Source organism: Nicotiana sylvestris, chromosome 2, assembly GCF_000393655.2.
Source record: "Nicotiana sylvestris chromosome 2, ASM39365v2, whole genome shotgun sequence".
Taxonomy (NCBI): Eukaryota; Viridiplantae; Streptophyta; class Magnoliopsida; order Solanales; family Solanaceae; genus Nicotiana; species Nicotiana sylvestris.
Window position 1 is genome coordinate 68,202,905 of NC_091058.1, and position 17,601 is coordinate 68,220,505.

General features: G+C 36.0%; 1 protein-coding gene across 1 annotated transcript; it reads left to right on the top strand.

Annotated features, from left to right (window-relative positions):
* Positions 1-215: 215 nt before the first annotated feature.
* On the top strand, positions 216-7,151 carry LOC104217603 (uncharacterized). The gene is made up of 5 exons (XM_009767894.2): positions 216-258; positions 2,221-2,425; positions 4,562-4,814; positions 5,812-5,913; positions 6,864-7,151. The coding sequence occupies exons 1-5, from the start codon at positions 216-218 to the stop codon at positions 6,945-6,947; spliced, it is 687 nt and encodes a 228-aa protein (XP_009766196.2). The 3' UTR covers positions 6,948-7,151.
* The last annotated feature ends 10,450 nt before the right edge of the window (positions 7,152-17,601 follow it).

Below are 17,601 nucleotides of genomic sequence, written 5' to 3' on the forward strand. Positions count from 1 at the left end.
TGAGTAAGCTGAGTTGCATTGCATTTTTAGGAATAATGCATAAATAAGTGTTATTTATCTCTTCTGGGATGCATCCCCCGGTAAAACCATATTTGCAAAATGTGATGACTAAGTAGGAAATAATAGACCAATATTCTTGTTAGAAGAAAGGGTGGAACTCATCCATGCCACGAGATTTTAAAATTTTAAAAGAATTAATACCTTGAGTTATTTCAATGCCATCAAGTGACTTGGCAATGATGGAGGCTTCTTGCGAGGGTAAGACGTGGTATTGAGAAATTGGAAAAGATTTCAAGGAAAGAGTGGATTCAGTAGTGAATAAGGTAAAGAAAAAGTCGATGAATTTAGATTTGATTATGGGAATATTATAGCACAAATTTCCCGCTTGAACTTGGAGAGCAGTAATGCAATTACATCTTCGATGGATTAAAGTTGATAAGTAAAAAAATTTCGTATTGGCGTCACTCTCGTTTAATTAATTAATACGAGATTTTAATTTTCACAAATCTTCTTCTAATTTAAGAATTGTATTGTATTCCAGTAGGAGATCTTGTTCTAAAATTTGCAAAAAGGTACTGGTGGAATAGTGTATGGAGGACTGGAGGCCCGTTAATCGAGCGAGGAGTTTTTGTTTCTTTTGAAAATATTTTCAAAACTATGGTGATTCCAAGAAGTATCTGTGTGCATGAAATATTTTGTAGAAGACAATAGGTCTACTTGATTTTGCCATGTGCTTGTAATCATTTGGACGAAAATCAAGATGGGATGTCCAAATTATTTCAAAGCGAAATGGCTTGGTAGCAGGTGTAGTATGCCCTCATAAATTCAATAGTAACGGGAAATGGTTTGAATGAGTTCGAGGAAGGTGGGTGACTAGAGAGCCGGGGAACAAGACATTCCAAACGTAGTTTGCTAGGCATCGATCTAGACGCTCAAGAATAGTGAAACCATGATGTTGCTTATTTGTCCATGTGTAACGACTGTCTTTGAATCCTAAATCAAGAAGGTTACAATAATTTATGCAATTTAAAAGAAATTGAGATCTATTTAAATTAATAACTCAGCCTCCAATTTTTTCAGAACTATGTATTATTTCATTGAAATCGCCTGCAAGTAGCCAAGGTCCTTTATAAATATAAAAAATGCAACAAAGATTTTTCCATAATGTAGTGCGGTTGTACGAGTGTGGGCTTGCATAAATAGCAGACAATATTCATTTATGAGCTTGGAAAATTACCTGGATCATGTAGTGTATCTCCTGTTGGGTCATTGCAATGGTATCCACAGTAAGAATATTTTGGTACCAGAAAATAACAATACCACCCACGTGCCCCTCAACGGGCACTTCAACTATGTTGGTAAAGTTAAAGTCATCCCTAATGTGGTCGTGGTCTGTTACGCGGGTTTCTATTAGTTATACCAGTGAGGGACGACAGGCATGTGATTATGGATTGAAAATTACGACGAAGGTCAGGCGACTGAGCGTACTTACAATTCCAAACTATGGAATTCATATAATTATTGTTGGGGGTGGAGATGGAACGTCCTATATGGTCAGGTTATGGTCGTTGGGTTGTGCTAGTTGTAGGCGGAGGGAGGGAGTGATTACTAGGGCATAGTTCCCTACATCGGGTTTTATGGTTGGCCTTAGTAGGAGGGAGCAACGGTGCATGGTTGGAGGACAATTGAGAATAAACCATTTTGTGTACTTGTCTTTAAGGACTAAGACTTTGATCTCACTTAGCCAAATTGGTTCTGGCCTTGTTTTCCTGAAGTTGACCATGGCTTGAGCAATCTCCTTATGAACTATTTTGTTTGGTGAGTTTTGATTAGGATAGTGGGATGGAGAGTTTTTCGGAGACTAATTTATCAAATCGTGTGGTCCCGTCGGAGAGTTGGGAAGCAGAGGCAGTACACTACAAAAAATCAGTCAAATTGTGACAGTTAATTAGCGGCGGTCACCTGCCGCAAATTGTATCAAATTGTGGGACTTTATCTCTAACTGAGGCAATTAATTATAATTTGGGGATCTGCTGCATTAAAAGCAAAAGAGCCCCAAGCTTCTAATTTTTCCCATTATATTTTTGTTTTCCCTCATTTTTTTCTCCGCCAAAACCTTTTAGGCCCAAAACCTTTAGACCAAAACCTTTTGCCGTCTCTCTCACTCTCTCTCTCTAGTTTCCAAGCGACTGCCTCTCTCTCTCACCAAATTGGACTGAGAATCGACCTCTGCAGGCAAATGCCTTCTTAAGGAGATACGACAATTTCTTTTTACTAATGCGACTGTTTGTGTTTTTCAACAAAGTTTGTTACCGGTGTTCTTCAGTCCTAGTGTGGATTTTTGGATAGAAAGTCCACGGTGTTCTTCTTCAGTTTATTTGCAATTTGTCTTTCATCTTCTCCAATTCCGATTTTGTGTAACCAGGTATTTTTGTATTTTGTAAATTACATGTAGGTTTTCACTTTATTTTTGTGTTATTTTGGGTATTCTCTGTTGGATTTGAGGTTTCTCTATTTATTTGGAGTTTTTTGGTTGATTTGGAGTTTCTATGTTGATTATAGGCAATTTATTAGCTTGATTTCTCAATAAACCTAGAATTTTCTGGCATGCAATCTGTTTTATTGCCTCAATAGTACTTTAAGAACACATTACTACTTCGTCTTTCCGTCAGTTCTTCCTTCTACAATAGTTTATACCATAAGCCAATGTCCCCTTTTATGCAGTGTAGAACTCATTTTGGTTGCTCCAAGGTGAAAATGGATTGGATTTAAGCATATATCTAGATTCAAACTTGTAGCTTACTCGTTTTGCTGCTCCAAGGTAGACGGCTAAAATAGCTAACCCAGTTCTCTCTATACTGAAATGTGAAAGAGCCAAGACATTGAAATTATACCAACAAAACCACCTCCAAGGTGAAAATGGATTGGATTTAAGCATATAGCTAGATTCAAACTTGTAGCTTACTCGTTTTGCTGCTCCAAGGTAGACGGCTAAAATAGCTAACCCAGTTCTCTCTATACTGAAATGTGAAAGAGCCAAGACATTGAAATTATACCAACAAAACCACCTCACTTTAAGTTAACTGATTAAAATCCTTAAGAGGTTCATCTATAATTGAGAACTACTTTCCATCTCTTTGTTTTACATATCATTATTTTGATAAGTAAAGTATCTATGAAACATTTTGTATTTAATTTGAAACCCAAGCATTCTGCATTACTTGTTTCGTTGACTAGATTCTGAAGGCAGAGGACTCTGACACTCCAAAAAGATCTCCTGAATCCGTTTTTACAACAGCTTATATTTGACACATGCTAGCATACTACGATAAAACATCTCCAATCGGGCAATCTTTCCTCGATCCGAGGCCTCTAACATGTTTTACCACTCCTTTGCAATGTCAAATGAACCTCCACCCTGTAAAGAGGCTGGCATATCTTGCTCTCCAAAAGTTTTTCCAAAGATGGAACCATGAAGAACGTGTCGTATTCTGTCGCTTCTTTCATGTTCTGTCGCTGTGTTTTTCAGTAAAAAAAATTGATTTGTTGCTGTATTTTTCAGTTTTGGTTAGCTTTTTCTCCATTATTTCTTTAATTACTGCACTGGTATGCCTAATTTTTGGCATGGTATGTGCAGTATCATCTTTTCTTTACTTTAAGTATTCCTTAGATACAGTGGGATGTTTAATTACCACTGCGTGCAAGACTCTTTCTCCCCTGGATCATTTTGTTGCTTAGATTACTGATTTGGGGACAATGTTGCTTAGCAAACATTTATTCTAACAACTGTCCAAAAAGAATCCCCCTCTTTTCCGAGGATGTTAAGGATTTCCATAAAGAGTCATACATAGCGGGAATATTCTTATAATTTCTTTACATATAGAGTAGTAAGAATGAATTTTTTTGTTGATACTACGGGAATCAAGTCGACAAGTATTTCTTCTTTGGGGCTAGATAAATCTTTAATTGATCTGATGCAAAGTGTCCAAGCTATTGATAGCTTCTTGGTTTTACTTACTATTTATAACATGACCATACCGAGGGACAAGTGTAAACATAGCAATTTTTAGATCACTATTTAAAGTTCTTAAAGTGTAGTCGCCTCTGAATCAAACTTCAGACCTTCGAGTCTAAAGTTTGAACACAGTTCAAATTTAGACCTGCAGGCGGAAGTAGCCTCTAACAGACCCTAACTTCAGACTTTCAGGTATAAAATTTAAGTTATGGTAGTTCAAAATTCAGACCTGAAGAAAACGGCTCATTTGATTCATGATCCATTACTTATAGCTGAAGAAAAACTGTTGCATTAAATTATGCACGAGATGGTTCATTTGATTTAATCTTAAATAACATAGTTTGCCGTTATAACTTGTATGAATATCTTTAATATATGCAAGTAAGTGAGTCTTGATATATCATTAGGCATTTCTGTTATTGTAAGTTGGTTTGACATGAGTCTATATCATATTAAGAGTTTTGTTTGTATCACTTAATCTGAATGGAAGTTTCGATTAGTTTATATCAACATTTATTTAATTTGCTTATCTTTTGTTAATTACAGGTATGCCGAAGACCAAGCGTTGGCAGAACTTGCAAAAGTCAATTCAGGGGAATGCACAGCCAGCCCCGTCAGTTCAAGCAGCAACAAAGCCGGCTTCGTCTGTTCCATCACAGTTCGGTTCGTCAGTTCAGGCAACAACAAAGCTGGATTACTACCAAATCAGAGTAAACATGTCCTGTTTTTCTTCCCTCTTAATGCATCAGACCCAGCCATTCATTCTGTACCATATTTAACAGTGATGAATGATCATAAGGTATTATTACATCGTACCACTACTGGAAATTTGAAACATGCAATATAAGTAATTTTTGCAGTGTCAATATAAGTATTTCTGTCTTTCTTTCTTTTTTTCGGTATTAATTAACTTGAATAGTTCTGATATGGCTAGCGGAATAGCTTCACGTTCTCAGGGCATTTGTATGTGTAAAACTTACTAGAGCTATTTGGATAACATTAATTTACGTTTATGTCAGAGTTGCTGTTTGTAGATGGGATTTCTCTCTTTGAACTTTCCACAACACTAGTACTACTGTAAAGTAGCATATATATATATATGTAATTATTTTTTCTGTTTGTCTAAACTTGTTTTTTTTTTTAAAGATTCGAAAGAAAATAGGAAGACGCTCAAAGTGAAAGTTAGGTATGTTCTAAATTTATCTGGTGAAGAACGTATCGTGCTTGAATTCGATTACCTAGACGAACCATTTGGAGAAGCACAAGGCCTTATTGCTGGCTTTTGTGGAATTTTAGCAACTGGCTGCTCCTTATTTCCAATTCACTTTGAGAAATGGTCAGATTTACCTATATCATACTTTGACCATGTATTTGATCGAATTGTAAAGGTATAAGCTCTAATTCTTTCTGCTATACGTCTATTTTATTGTTGGACTTCATATTTGCATGTAGCAGATATGCTAACCAATGTTTTATTCTTGAAGAAATGGTTTTGTTTTAAGACAGTCGAGTCAGATGCACGACGTTATGTTTATAATTCTATTTGAAAAAAGTGGAGCGCGAATAGGCTAAACTTGTGGAGAGCATTCTATGATCCACTCAAAAGTAAAGCTCAGATTATGGAAAATATTCCGGCTGGGATTTCACGGGATCATGGACTACATTTATTGATTACCATTTTAAAGAAACAACTTTGGTATTTATTTAATTACTTCAACTTGTATGTTTGATTATATTTAGTTATTTGTGTGATTGACTTTCAAGTTAAGTTATTTTATTGGTTATTTTATTTATAGATGGCTGAGACTGGACGAAGGCCTGGACGCTCACAACTTTATCTTGATAATTATAAGAAACAAGATGGAACATATGTGAATGAGGCGGCAAAGGAGATATGTGCAAGTTTCTTCTTTATTTTTGTGATTGTTGAAGGTTATTTCTCCTTTATGGGTATGAAATCTAATATATGTATATAGCAACATCAGCATCACAAGGAACAGAAAGTTCTTCAGCTTTCTTGAAAAGTCCTCTTCTTCTCTTTGAGAAAGTTACTTGTCTTGCTGTTGTTTTATCAATTTTCTTAAGAAGTCTATTTATGTAGGGTTTTACTTAAGAACTCAAATATGGCCAGAAAGTTGGTAAGTTGAACAAATATGTTTTAACTAGATTTCTATATTGGCAGTTGGGATCTGCTCATTTGTTGTTAAGGACCACTACATGTAATATTTAAAGTGAGAGAGAACATATTGCTTAATACGAGGCAAAACGTATAATGCCTGTGAGCTTAAGTGTTCACATTCTTGCTAATGTGAGCTTTCTACTGCATGAGTTCCTATTGTCTGTATAACGCCTGATCTTAGCTCCTCAATCCAATTTATAAGTGAATTTGGGTTACCTTGTTAAGTAGTAGCACCAGTTGCCTCTATCAAGAAAATGAAATGTGCATGCGTGGAGGTTAGATAAAAGGTGGATAAGGTTTATTAACCGGTAAGAATTTGTTGAATCATTCCATTGATCCATTCTGCAACTCAATGTTCCTTTAACTGGCCTTCATTTTTTCAAGAGTTATACTGGAATCTGACACTTGATTTCTGAACATCTAGTAGTAGGTGAGCTCATTTAAGTTATTCATTTGAAAGGTTATTTTCTATGTTGCATCAGCATTTTTCCAGTTTCTTTTAACAAGTCCCAATCGGCGTGAGAAAATGAGTAGAAAAATTGCTCGTTTGGGAAGTACCATATTCATGGTTTATAGAAATTCATGTGTCCGTATTTGAAATTTTCATGGTTTATAACTCTAAGTTATAATTAGCATTCAAAAGACCTTATTGATTTATTTTGTTTGCAGCCTAGAGATGCAGCTAGTGGATCCCTGTCACCCATGGGCGCAAGAAGAACATCTGATGGCAGTAATCCAAGTGACAACAATTGAAGTTCTTTATAATTGAATTAGATAATTAATTATGACAATGTAATTATGTGATTGGAGCGGATGTTAGAATGGCTAGGGTGAATGTTTTATGTTAAAATTTAGTTTGGCGCTACTGTATGCAGCTAGAAACATTGCTAAATCTGCTTTGAGCATTTTTGTAGCCCCATCATTTATATATGAAAGTAATACTTTTGTGATGCTAAATATGTTGATATTTCTAATAAGTGTTGATATATATATTATCTTTTTTGGTTAGATTATGGTGTGGACAGGTTTATTAGTAGACAATATTCAAAGTTCAATATTTGTAAAAAATGCAGTAAAAGAAATTAATATGTTCAATGAATTGTGTGGGTTTTGACTGGCCGAACTTGTAAAAAAATATAATTTTGTTTTATAATTTAATAATCAATTTACGGGGATTGAACTGCCGCAAAATAACTCCTGCTAATTAATTACGGCAGTCGTGGCAGCGGTCGCGACAGAACTCCAGTAAATTGATTGTGGTGAGCCTTCTTGCAGCAGTTTTGTGAACCGCTGCAACAACAAATTGCGGGAGTTACCGACTGCTGCAATTTGTAAAAATAACTGCTGCAATTTAATTATTTTTTTAGTGGTAGTGGGAGGACATGTTTGGATCCAACGAGTATGAGGGATTACTGGAGTTAGAGGGTAGAACGGTAGATTGATCATATAGGGGTATTGATAGGGCAATGTTCCAATATTGTGTAGGTGGAGTTAAAGTATTATATGGAGCGAGATTGGTGTGTGGCACCACTCACCAATGGTACTGGCCATAATGTACGTCGCCAAGCTCATGCCTTCCGTCACTATCTGAGCAAGGTCGGATGGATTGTTCAGTAGAATGGTGACTTCCTGGTTGTTCATGTTCAATGTGAAGATTAGTGCATGGTCTTGGAGACCCAGTTCCAGCCAGGAGCTCGGGTCTGTTGATGAATGGGTAGTTTGGGCTGTGAAGAAGCGGGAGTTTGGATTCATCACTAGGGGATGAGACGACGGATGAGGGCTTGGAGAGGAGTTTGGTCTCTTAAGCGTGTATTTCGTCTATGGAGATATGGAGGAGGAAAGCATGGCATGATGTATTTGAGTACTAGTGGATTCTAATGTATGGGAATTGTCTGTGACTGTGAATGCGATGGAGTAGATTTTGTAGACACAGGAGTGGTTGGATTAGTCGGTGAGCTTTTTAGTGGGCTTTGGGAATTGTCATATGAAGGGAGGCCAATACACGATGGAGTTGGTATGTGGGCTTGAGTTGTAGTAGAGTGAGACAGATCGTTTGAGTGGGGGGGGGGGTTTCAGTGGTATGAATGTTATTGGATTTGGGAAAGTAGGCTTTGATTTGGGTCTTTATACTAGGTCCTTGAAGTGGATGAGGTGACAGTCTGTGAGGGCATGAGAGTAGGATTAGTAGTAATAGGGTCTATGTGGTCAGTGGGTGTTGTAGCTTTAGGGGCGGGTTTGTCTGATGGGGAAGGTCGTGTATGGGCTAGGCTAGGGAGGTGTGCATGTGTTGGAACAAGAGGTGCAAGAATGGAGCTAATATTGGGCTGACCCAAATGAGGCATAGCTTCTAGATTAGTGGAACAAGGTTCATCCTCAATAAATTCAGCGTACATATTTCTATGTGTAATATTTTTAGGGGTATTATTATCAATTACTGCTACTTAGAGTTGTTTGAATGGAAGGTGGTTTAGGGTTAGAGAACTTACCTAGGGCTTGATTTTGCACCGCCCTTCGAGAATGCGGCTGAGCTGCGTTTCCTGAAGGCTCACCAATGAGAATCTGCTTCTGCATAGGAAATTTTGATGTCGATTTTTGCGGAAAAGTGATTGTTTCCCACTTATGATCTATAGGAGTCGTAGAGCTCACTTCATTGGTATGGACTATGGTGTCATGGAGTTAGGGATTTATGGGAGCTTTGTCTGAAGCTTGAGGGTGAAGAAGATAGGTGCAGTTTTTATTATTGTGACCCAGTCGACCACAATTAATGCAAAGTAAATTGAGGCCTTCATATAGGATAATTTGCTTATGGGTGCCAATATAAATATGGGTTTTTAATATTTTATCGAGAGGCACTTCTACACAGATTCTGTCATAGCGTCCTCTAGTAGTGATAGAAGTGCATGCATCAATCTTAAGGAGTTTACCCTCCTTGTTTCCCAATTTTTGGACGATGTCTAAGTCGTAAAACTCAGTAGGAAGTTCAGGCAGACAAATCCAATTTGCAGAATAAGTTAGTTGAGCCATAGATGCGAGGAATTTTGGCTCCTATCATCTAACAGATAGAAAGTGATTTAAAATAAACCACTGCCCATCATGTAGAGCATGTGATATTCTTTTTGGAATTTTAGCAGAAAAAAATCAGAACCCAAGTCAATTAAGGGAACTTCCTCGGTAGGTTTTCATTGTGCAAATATTTTTTGTTTGAGTAATTGGTGTCCTACTTTGAGCCCAAATACTTTAACAATAACTGAGTATTTCCAAGGGAGTAATGACATGTTTTATCAAAAGAAGACAGAGGAATGAAATTATCCAGGTCGAATGCAATAATAGATACCTAAATAGGAGTCGGGGTTGAATCCACAGGGAGTTAGGATGGGAGTTAGGGGTATATATTTCAAATGAGCAATTGGATTATCTTGATTGCACTTCCACAACAAGGATTTGTTTCTATTTCTAATGTTAATCTAATGATTGCAAAATAAAGAAAACATACATGAGATAATTGTTTTTAAGGTTTTTCCAAATGGATAAAAAGCCTAGGGCTGTGACCATGACCTAGGTGTTTGCCTAATGGAATAAAGACTTTAAATCTTGTTTTGTTGATTGGGGTGTATAATAGCTCTCAACTCTAAATTACCCACTCAATACCTCTCGGTCAGAAAATGGTTTTGCACAATTTGGCTTTCCAAGACCAAATGGGTATCACCCAAAATAGTTGATAAGAGCTCAAGTCGGGTTATTACTATATCTAGGTTGAACCTTTCAATTGGGTTAATCAATCTCTCAATTCATCCAATTCTTTGTTAGCTAAGTTATCCTAGACTATGTCCCTCTTTCTCAAGTAGAGACTAAGTCAAGTAGGTATGAATTAATGTTTGAAACTATTAATTCTACAATTAAAGCATGAACTAAGCTAAATAATCAATACTCAATCATAAACAAGAACTAAATTAGATTTTCATAAAGTTTACACGCTAGGGTTGGGTCACAACCCTAGTAAAAGTCTAGCTACTCATAATGGAGTTTGAAGAAGATAGGGAAGAAAAACTAATTAAACTCATAATGGAAGCTTAAAATGAGTAAATCTAATGTAAATATACCAAAGTAATGTAAAACTTCCTAAAGTAGTAAGGAAAAATGGCTACACCAACTTTAGAGGTTCAAAACTTGACCTAATTTTGTGAAACTCGTCTATTTATACAAGACTAAAAATCTCGGACAAAAATATCCATCGGGAGGTTCTACGACCGCACAATTTCATGTGCGATCCGCATATTCTTCATCTGGCAGGAAGTAGAATTCTGTGGCCGCACATTTTTGAACTGCGGCCGCGAGGCAATCTTCTGCGACTGCACATTTCAGGACCGCGACCGCAAGGCAACTCTTGTGCGGTCAGTAATTCACAGATGCTCCTGGACTTGGCCTTTTTGCACACTCTCTGATCTTTGACTCCTAGCCCAGCTTTGCGACCGCACAATTCATGTGCGGTTTGCATTTTGCACAAAGTTCTGCTAAACTCTTCCTCTTGGTTTACGGCCGCAGATGGATTTCTGCGATCCGTAATTTCTTCTACGGTTGCAGAATTCCTTCTACGGATTGCACATTTATACTTTTGCGCCCTTTATTGCCTTATGCTTCGGAATACTCCTTTTTGAGACGGATTTTATCTCGGGAGACCAACTTCCAGTATTCCTGCAATTTTGCACAATTTTATTAGTTTTGGGAACACAATTCAATGCTTTTGGACTAAAATAAAAGCTAAAAAGCGCTAATAAGCAGTCAAAATTCTCACTTATCAAGATCTCAATAAGTTATGTCACTTAGGAACCGATACAAAATGAACGCCAACAATATATTCGATATAATATTATGTACAATATTGTAAAAGATTATGACGATCGGACCTGTAGTCCAGACACCTGAAAATGTCATGCCATTTAAATGCAAGTTATAACATGTATGACTCATTTGATTAAATCCATATGAAGATCCCTAAAGGATTTAAAATGCTTGAAGCATATAATTCAAAGTCTCAAGAAATGTACTCGATCAAATTACAAAGATATTTGTACGGTTTAAATCAATCTGGGCGCATGTGATATAATAGCCTCAATGAATATTTGCTGAAAGAAGGTTACATAAATGATGTTATTTGTCCATGTATATTTATAAAGAAAATGGCCTCAAAATTCGTTATACTTGCTATTTATGTTGATAACATAAATCTTGTTGCAACGCTATAAGAGCTCCAAAAAGCAATTGAATATCTTAAGAAAGAATTTAAGATGAAAGATCTTGGAAAAATAAAATTTTGTCTTGAACTGCAAATTGAATATTTAGCACACGAGATCTTTATCCATCAATCTGCCTATACAGAAAGGGTCTTTAAATACTTTTATATGGACAAAGTGTACATATTAAGTACACCAATGTGTGTTTGATCACTTGAAGTGAATAAGGATCCGTTCCGACCTCCAGAAGAGGATGAGGAACTCCTTGGTCCTTAAGTACCCTATCTTAGTGTAGTTGGTGCACTTATGTATCTTGCTAATGCTAACAAAGGTGGTGCAGATCCTATGGTTATGAAAATGCAAGTTATTTATCCGATCTCAATAAAGCTCGATCTCAAATCAGGTATGTGTTTATATGTGGAGGTATTGTCATGATGCTCCGCAAAGCAATCTATTGTTACTACTTCTTCAAATCATGATGAGATAATAGCTATTTATGAAGCAAGTAGGGAATGCGTATGGTTGAGATCAGTGATTCATTTTATTCAAAAAAATGTGGGTTGGAATGTGATTAAAAAACCACAATATTATACGAAGACAATGCTACATGCATAAGCCAATTAAAGGGAGGATTCATAAGAGGAGATAGAGCGAAACACATTTTACCAAAGTTATTCTTTACACATGATCTTCAAAAGAATGATAATATCGATGTGCGATAAATCCGTTCAAGTGACAATCCAACAGATTTATTCACTAAATCTTTACCAACTTCAAATTTTTGAGAATATAATATACAAGATTAGAATGCAGACACTCAAATATTTGAAACAAAATTTTCATCAGGGAGAGCAAAATATGTGATGTACTCTTTTTTCCTTACTAAGGTATTTTCCCACGGGGTTTTTCTTATAAAGTTTTTAATGAGACAGCTAGCAATGCGTATTACTAGATATGCGTACTCTTTTTCCTTCATTATAATGTTTCCCAAGGGGTTTTTTCTCTGAGGTTTTAATAGGGCACATTATATTTTAATGAACATCCAAGGGGGAGTGTTATAAATATATTATATTGTGGATGTCCATTTAGTACTCTGTTATAAATAAGCTTCCTAAAGAGGCTTACCTATATTGGACTTGTTACACCCCATGTTTTCGTACGTGAAAGTGCGCCATAAATAAATTAATGGAAGCTCGGGGATGAGATATTACATCCCGTATTTTCGGGGGTTAAGATTTCGTTGTAAAGTTAATCGACGCAAAATCGGGAATGAGATTATTTGAGGTTACAAGTATTATGCTATTTCAAACAAGGGATAAGTAAGTTCGTGAAGGTGAGAGGAGAAGCAAATCGAAGAAAGTGAGTTTCGTCAAAATTTGTCAATTTGGGATAAAAATACGGCCAGAGCTAAAATACCCGGTATTTATGAACTAGTAAAATACAAGATACCACATGACCATAATAGTAAGATATATACAGTGTATTAAAAAAAGTATAATTTTAAGTAATTTGATTTTTTTTTAATTATGTGAGTAATTGGTTAATTACCACATATAACGAGACATTACCTAGTTAATTAATAAATTTAGTGAATAATCATTAAAATTCCCCCAACAAGACCCCTAGATGACTAATATGAAAATTGGAAAGGTGTCACACCTTAAGGTGACACCAATCTTTCAATAAGGGACCAACCTAAACTAAAGATCATAATCTCCAAAATTTAGAGTTCATTCCCTACACACCTCTTTCCAATCTCATCTCTTTATTACACTGCCATTCAAGATTAGATATATTTTAAAGTTAGTGATAAATAAGAATTTGTGGATAAAAGATGATGAGCTATTTATACATACACGGTCTGTAATGATTTGCAAAAAAATGATCGCAATTTTATGAATATCTAAGGGATTGAGTTTGTTCACCTCTTCTGAAAAGGGCTCATCAAGCTTTAGGAAAATTTTGCTTTCAAAAATTCGATTACGTGAGATTTTGCAATATTAATGGAGTATCGTGTAATCTTTCTCAAGAGAATCGACTCAGGTATGTTACGGTTATCCCTTCTTTCTTTTGGCATGGTCCAAATTATACTGAAGAAACGAGCAAATACACAGTTTTCTATAAATTACTCTATTTATAGAAATAGTATAGGTGTCTATATTCTTGATTCCCTATGAAAATTATTATTATCTTCTGTTCATGGGTCTCAGAATAATACGCAGTTGAAAAAGTTTATCCGGAAGGAATATCGAGATTATTATGTATTTTTCATGCATTTCACTCATTTATACATGTGCATTGACCCATGACCAGGTGACGTTATATACGCATATATATGTATGTATATATATGTATATGAGATATGAAAAAGGTTATGACGTTATATACGCACTACCACCTGATTAGCTGGTATACGATGATGATTTTGCCCATAGTGGCCGATATGATATGATGGGATGCCCTCAGAGGCTGATGATGTTATAAAATATGTACCTATGCACGGCATGACATTCATACGCATGTGTATGACACTAAAAGTAATTTATGATTTACAAAGTTATTCCGACGTACAGGTTGAGTCATGTACCCTATATTTCTTCCATGTCTCTAATGTACTTATTTATGTGCCTTACATACTCGGTACATTATTCGTACTGAAGTCCCTTTTGCTTAGGGACGCTGCGTTTCATGCCCGCAGGTCCAAATAGATAGGTCGAGAGCTCTCCAAGTAAGCTATCAGCTCAGCGGAAGATGTTAGTGCGCTCCATTTGCTTCGGAGTTGCGTGTTTGGTTAGTATGATTTAGACGTGTATTGCTTGGTATGGCGGAAGGAACATGAAACTAAAGAATTACATCACCTAAGTAAATCAGGAGTCTGATTATTGGACCTAGAAAAATTATAGAAGTTATGCTTGAGAACATGACATAATCGCTCTTAATATCAGACGTTCAAGAGAAATAACACAACAACCATAATCTATAATGGCTCTACAAGGAATCCAGTTAGAAGAAGTACCAACCTCATAAGAAGTTAGTACGAAGCTCCCACCGAATTGTGTATGTACCAGAGGTGCGAGTATTATAATAGAGCTTCAAGTTATGGACGTGAATTAAACCTAGGTGGAAGGGAGGTTATGAAAGAGATAGAAGATATGATACGAGATTTTAAGGTAAGTAAGGTAAAGGTGAATAATGTATGACATACTCAAAGGCAGAAGATTGTGAATAGTCCATACTTCGGATAGAAGGCTATAAGCACGAGGATCCAATAACTGGGAATGATAGCGGCATCGTCGGCGGCATGTCTTCTAGCTTATGGTTTCTAAGTATTGAGAGATCTAGTTAAGAGAATAAAGAAAAGTTGGAGACGATGTGATGTCTCGCTTGACATTCCAGAATAACATAAGGAAATCTATGGTGCACGCAAGTTGAAGGAAAGTTGTGAATAGTATAAATGGATATGTATAGGTCGCAAGCTAAAGTATGGTAGAGCGACAAAGTTTTATGAAAACATGAGTAAGAATGAGGAAAGACAAGTGAAAAGGTGCCGAGAATGGATAAGTACTTAGGATTAAGTCCATAAAAACAAGAGAGATAATGGTTTCTCTAAGTTATTGAAAGTTCAGTATAGCCTGAATGAACTCAAAGGAGTCTAAGATTAATAGCATTTAGAAGAAATGAAATGTTGACCCGGTAATAAAATGAGGGTATAATTGTGACAGATAAAGGATGACATTTGGACCTTTCGATTGAGTAATCATCTAACAAAGAAAAGAAAGGGATCTCATGAATTGGATATGATTAAAATACCCATACAAGGTGAATCACATTGGAATGCTATAAAGTACGGTTATGGAAGTATAGTATCACCCCTAGGTGAATCAATCTAATTACTCCAGATGCCCCAATGAGACGCGAACCCTAAAGACGGTGTTTCATAAGAGATCAAGTTATCAGTAGTAGATGATGGATAAATATTAAGGTGAATCAACAATAGATGGATAAAAGTTCAACAGTATGAGATGAGATTAGACCATCAGTCTTAAGGATAAGCAACGAGAGCAACCTGAAGTTGGTTGCAGACCTCAATAATGATAAATCAAAGTAAGATTTATGGCATAGTATGACCTATGTAGATGCAGTAAAGTCATACGAAAGGATAACCCGGTCTATGAAATAAGATATAGCCATATTCGCAAGTTTTACAAAGTATCGAGTGAAGAATTTCAGTACACCTATAGATGCCCAGAGAGGCATCTTATTAAGCCTTATATATGTTTACAAAGTACAGCCTAAACATTGGTTAAAAGCTAAAGGAAAAAGGAGAGAAGAGTCGCATAGTCACAGGGTCAGTATCGTAAAGGATGCATGATAGAAAGTAGCAAGAGTTACGAGATTAGAAGAATTCCGGCCACAGTCCGTTGTGTGAAAAAGAGATATATATGTAGGAATACTCTGGACTTTGGATGTAATCAGAGAACAGTTGTCAGAATGGAAAGAAGAATATTAGAATATCTGTAAAAGCTATGGGTTAGGGGAATGATAAATGCATTAGTCAACATTCGAGGACGAATGTTCTAAGGGGGGGGGGGATAATATTACACCCCATATTTTCATATGTGAAAGTGCGCCATAAATAAATTAATGGAAGCTCGGGGATGAAATATTATATCCCGTATTTTTGGGTGTTATGATTTCGTTGTAAAGTTAATCAACGCAAAATCGAGAATGAGATTACTTGAGGTTACAAGTATTATGCTATTTCAAACAAGGGATAAGTAAGTTCGTGAAGGTGAGAGGGTAAGCAAATCGAAGAAAGTGAGTTTCGTCGAAATTTGTCATTTTGGGATAAAAATACGGCCCGAGCTAAAATACCCGGTATTTATGGACTAGTAAAATACAAAATACCACATGACCATAATAGTAAGATATATACAATGTATTAAAAAAAGTATAATTTTAAGTAATTTGATTTTTTTTAATTATGTGAGTAATTGGTTAATTACCATGTAACGAGACATTACCTAGTTAATTAATAAATTTAGTGAATAATCATTAAAATTCCCCCCAACCCAAACGTGGCAAGCTTCCTAAGACCCCTAGATGACTAATATGAAAATTGGAAAGGTGTCACACCTTAAGGTGACACCTAAAGATCATAATCTCCAAAATTTAGAATTCATTCCCTACACACCTCTTTCCAATCTCATCTCTTTATTACACTGCCATTCAAGATTAGATATATTTAAAGTTTGTGATAAATAAGAATTTGTGGATAAAAGATGATGAGCTATTTATACATACACGGTCCGTAATGATTTGCCAAAAAATGATCGCAATTTTATGAATATCTAAGGGACTGAGTTTGTTCACCTCTTCTGAAAAGGGTTCATCAAGCTTTAGGAAAATTTTGTTTTAAAAAATTCGAAATTACGTGAGATTTTGCAATATTAAGGGAGTACGGTGTAATCTTTCTCAAGAGAATCGACTCAGGTATGTTAAGGTTATCTCTTCTTTCTTTTGGCATGGTCCAAATTATATTGAAGAAACGAGCAAATACACAGTTTTCTATAAATTACTCTATTCATAGAAATAGTAGGGGTGTCTATATTCTTGATTCCCTGTGAGAATTATTATTATCTTCTGTTCATGGGTCTTAGAATAATACGCAGTTGAAAAAGTTTATCCGGAAGGAATATCGAGATTATTATGTATTTTTCATGCATTTCACTCATTTATACATGTGCATTGACCCATGACCAGATGTCGTTATATACGCGTATATATGTAAATATATGTATATGGGATATGAGAAAAGATTATGACATTATATACACACCACCACCTGACCAGCTGGTATACGATGATGATGTTGCCCACAGTGGCTGAAATATGATTCAAACGGCGTTATATATGTGTATATATATACGTATGTATGTATATATATATATATAGGTATATGGGAAAGGTTATGGCGTTATATACGTACCACCACCTGATCAGCTGGTATACGATGATGATTTTGTCCATAGTGGCCGATATGATAATGATGAGATACCCTCAGAAGCTTACACAGCAGCTTGTGTAATAACTTACACATCAGCTTGCAGTAATAACTTACACATCAACTTGCAGTAACAGCTTACACATCGGCTTCCTTTCTTCTATAAATAGAA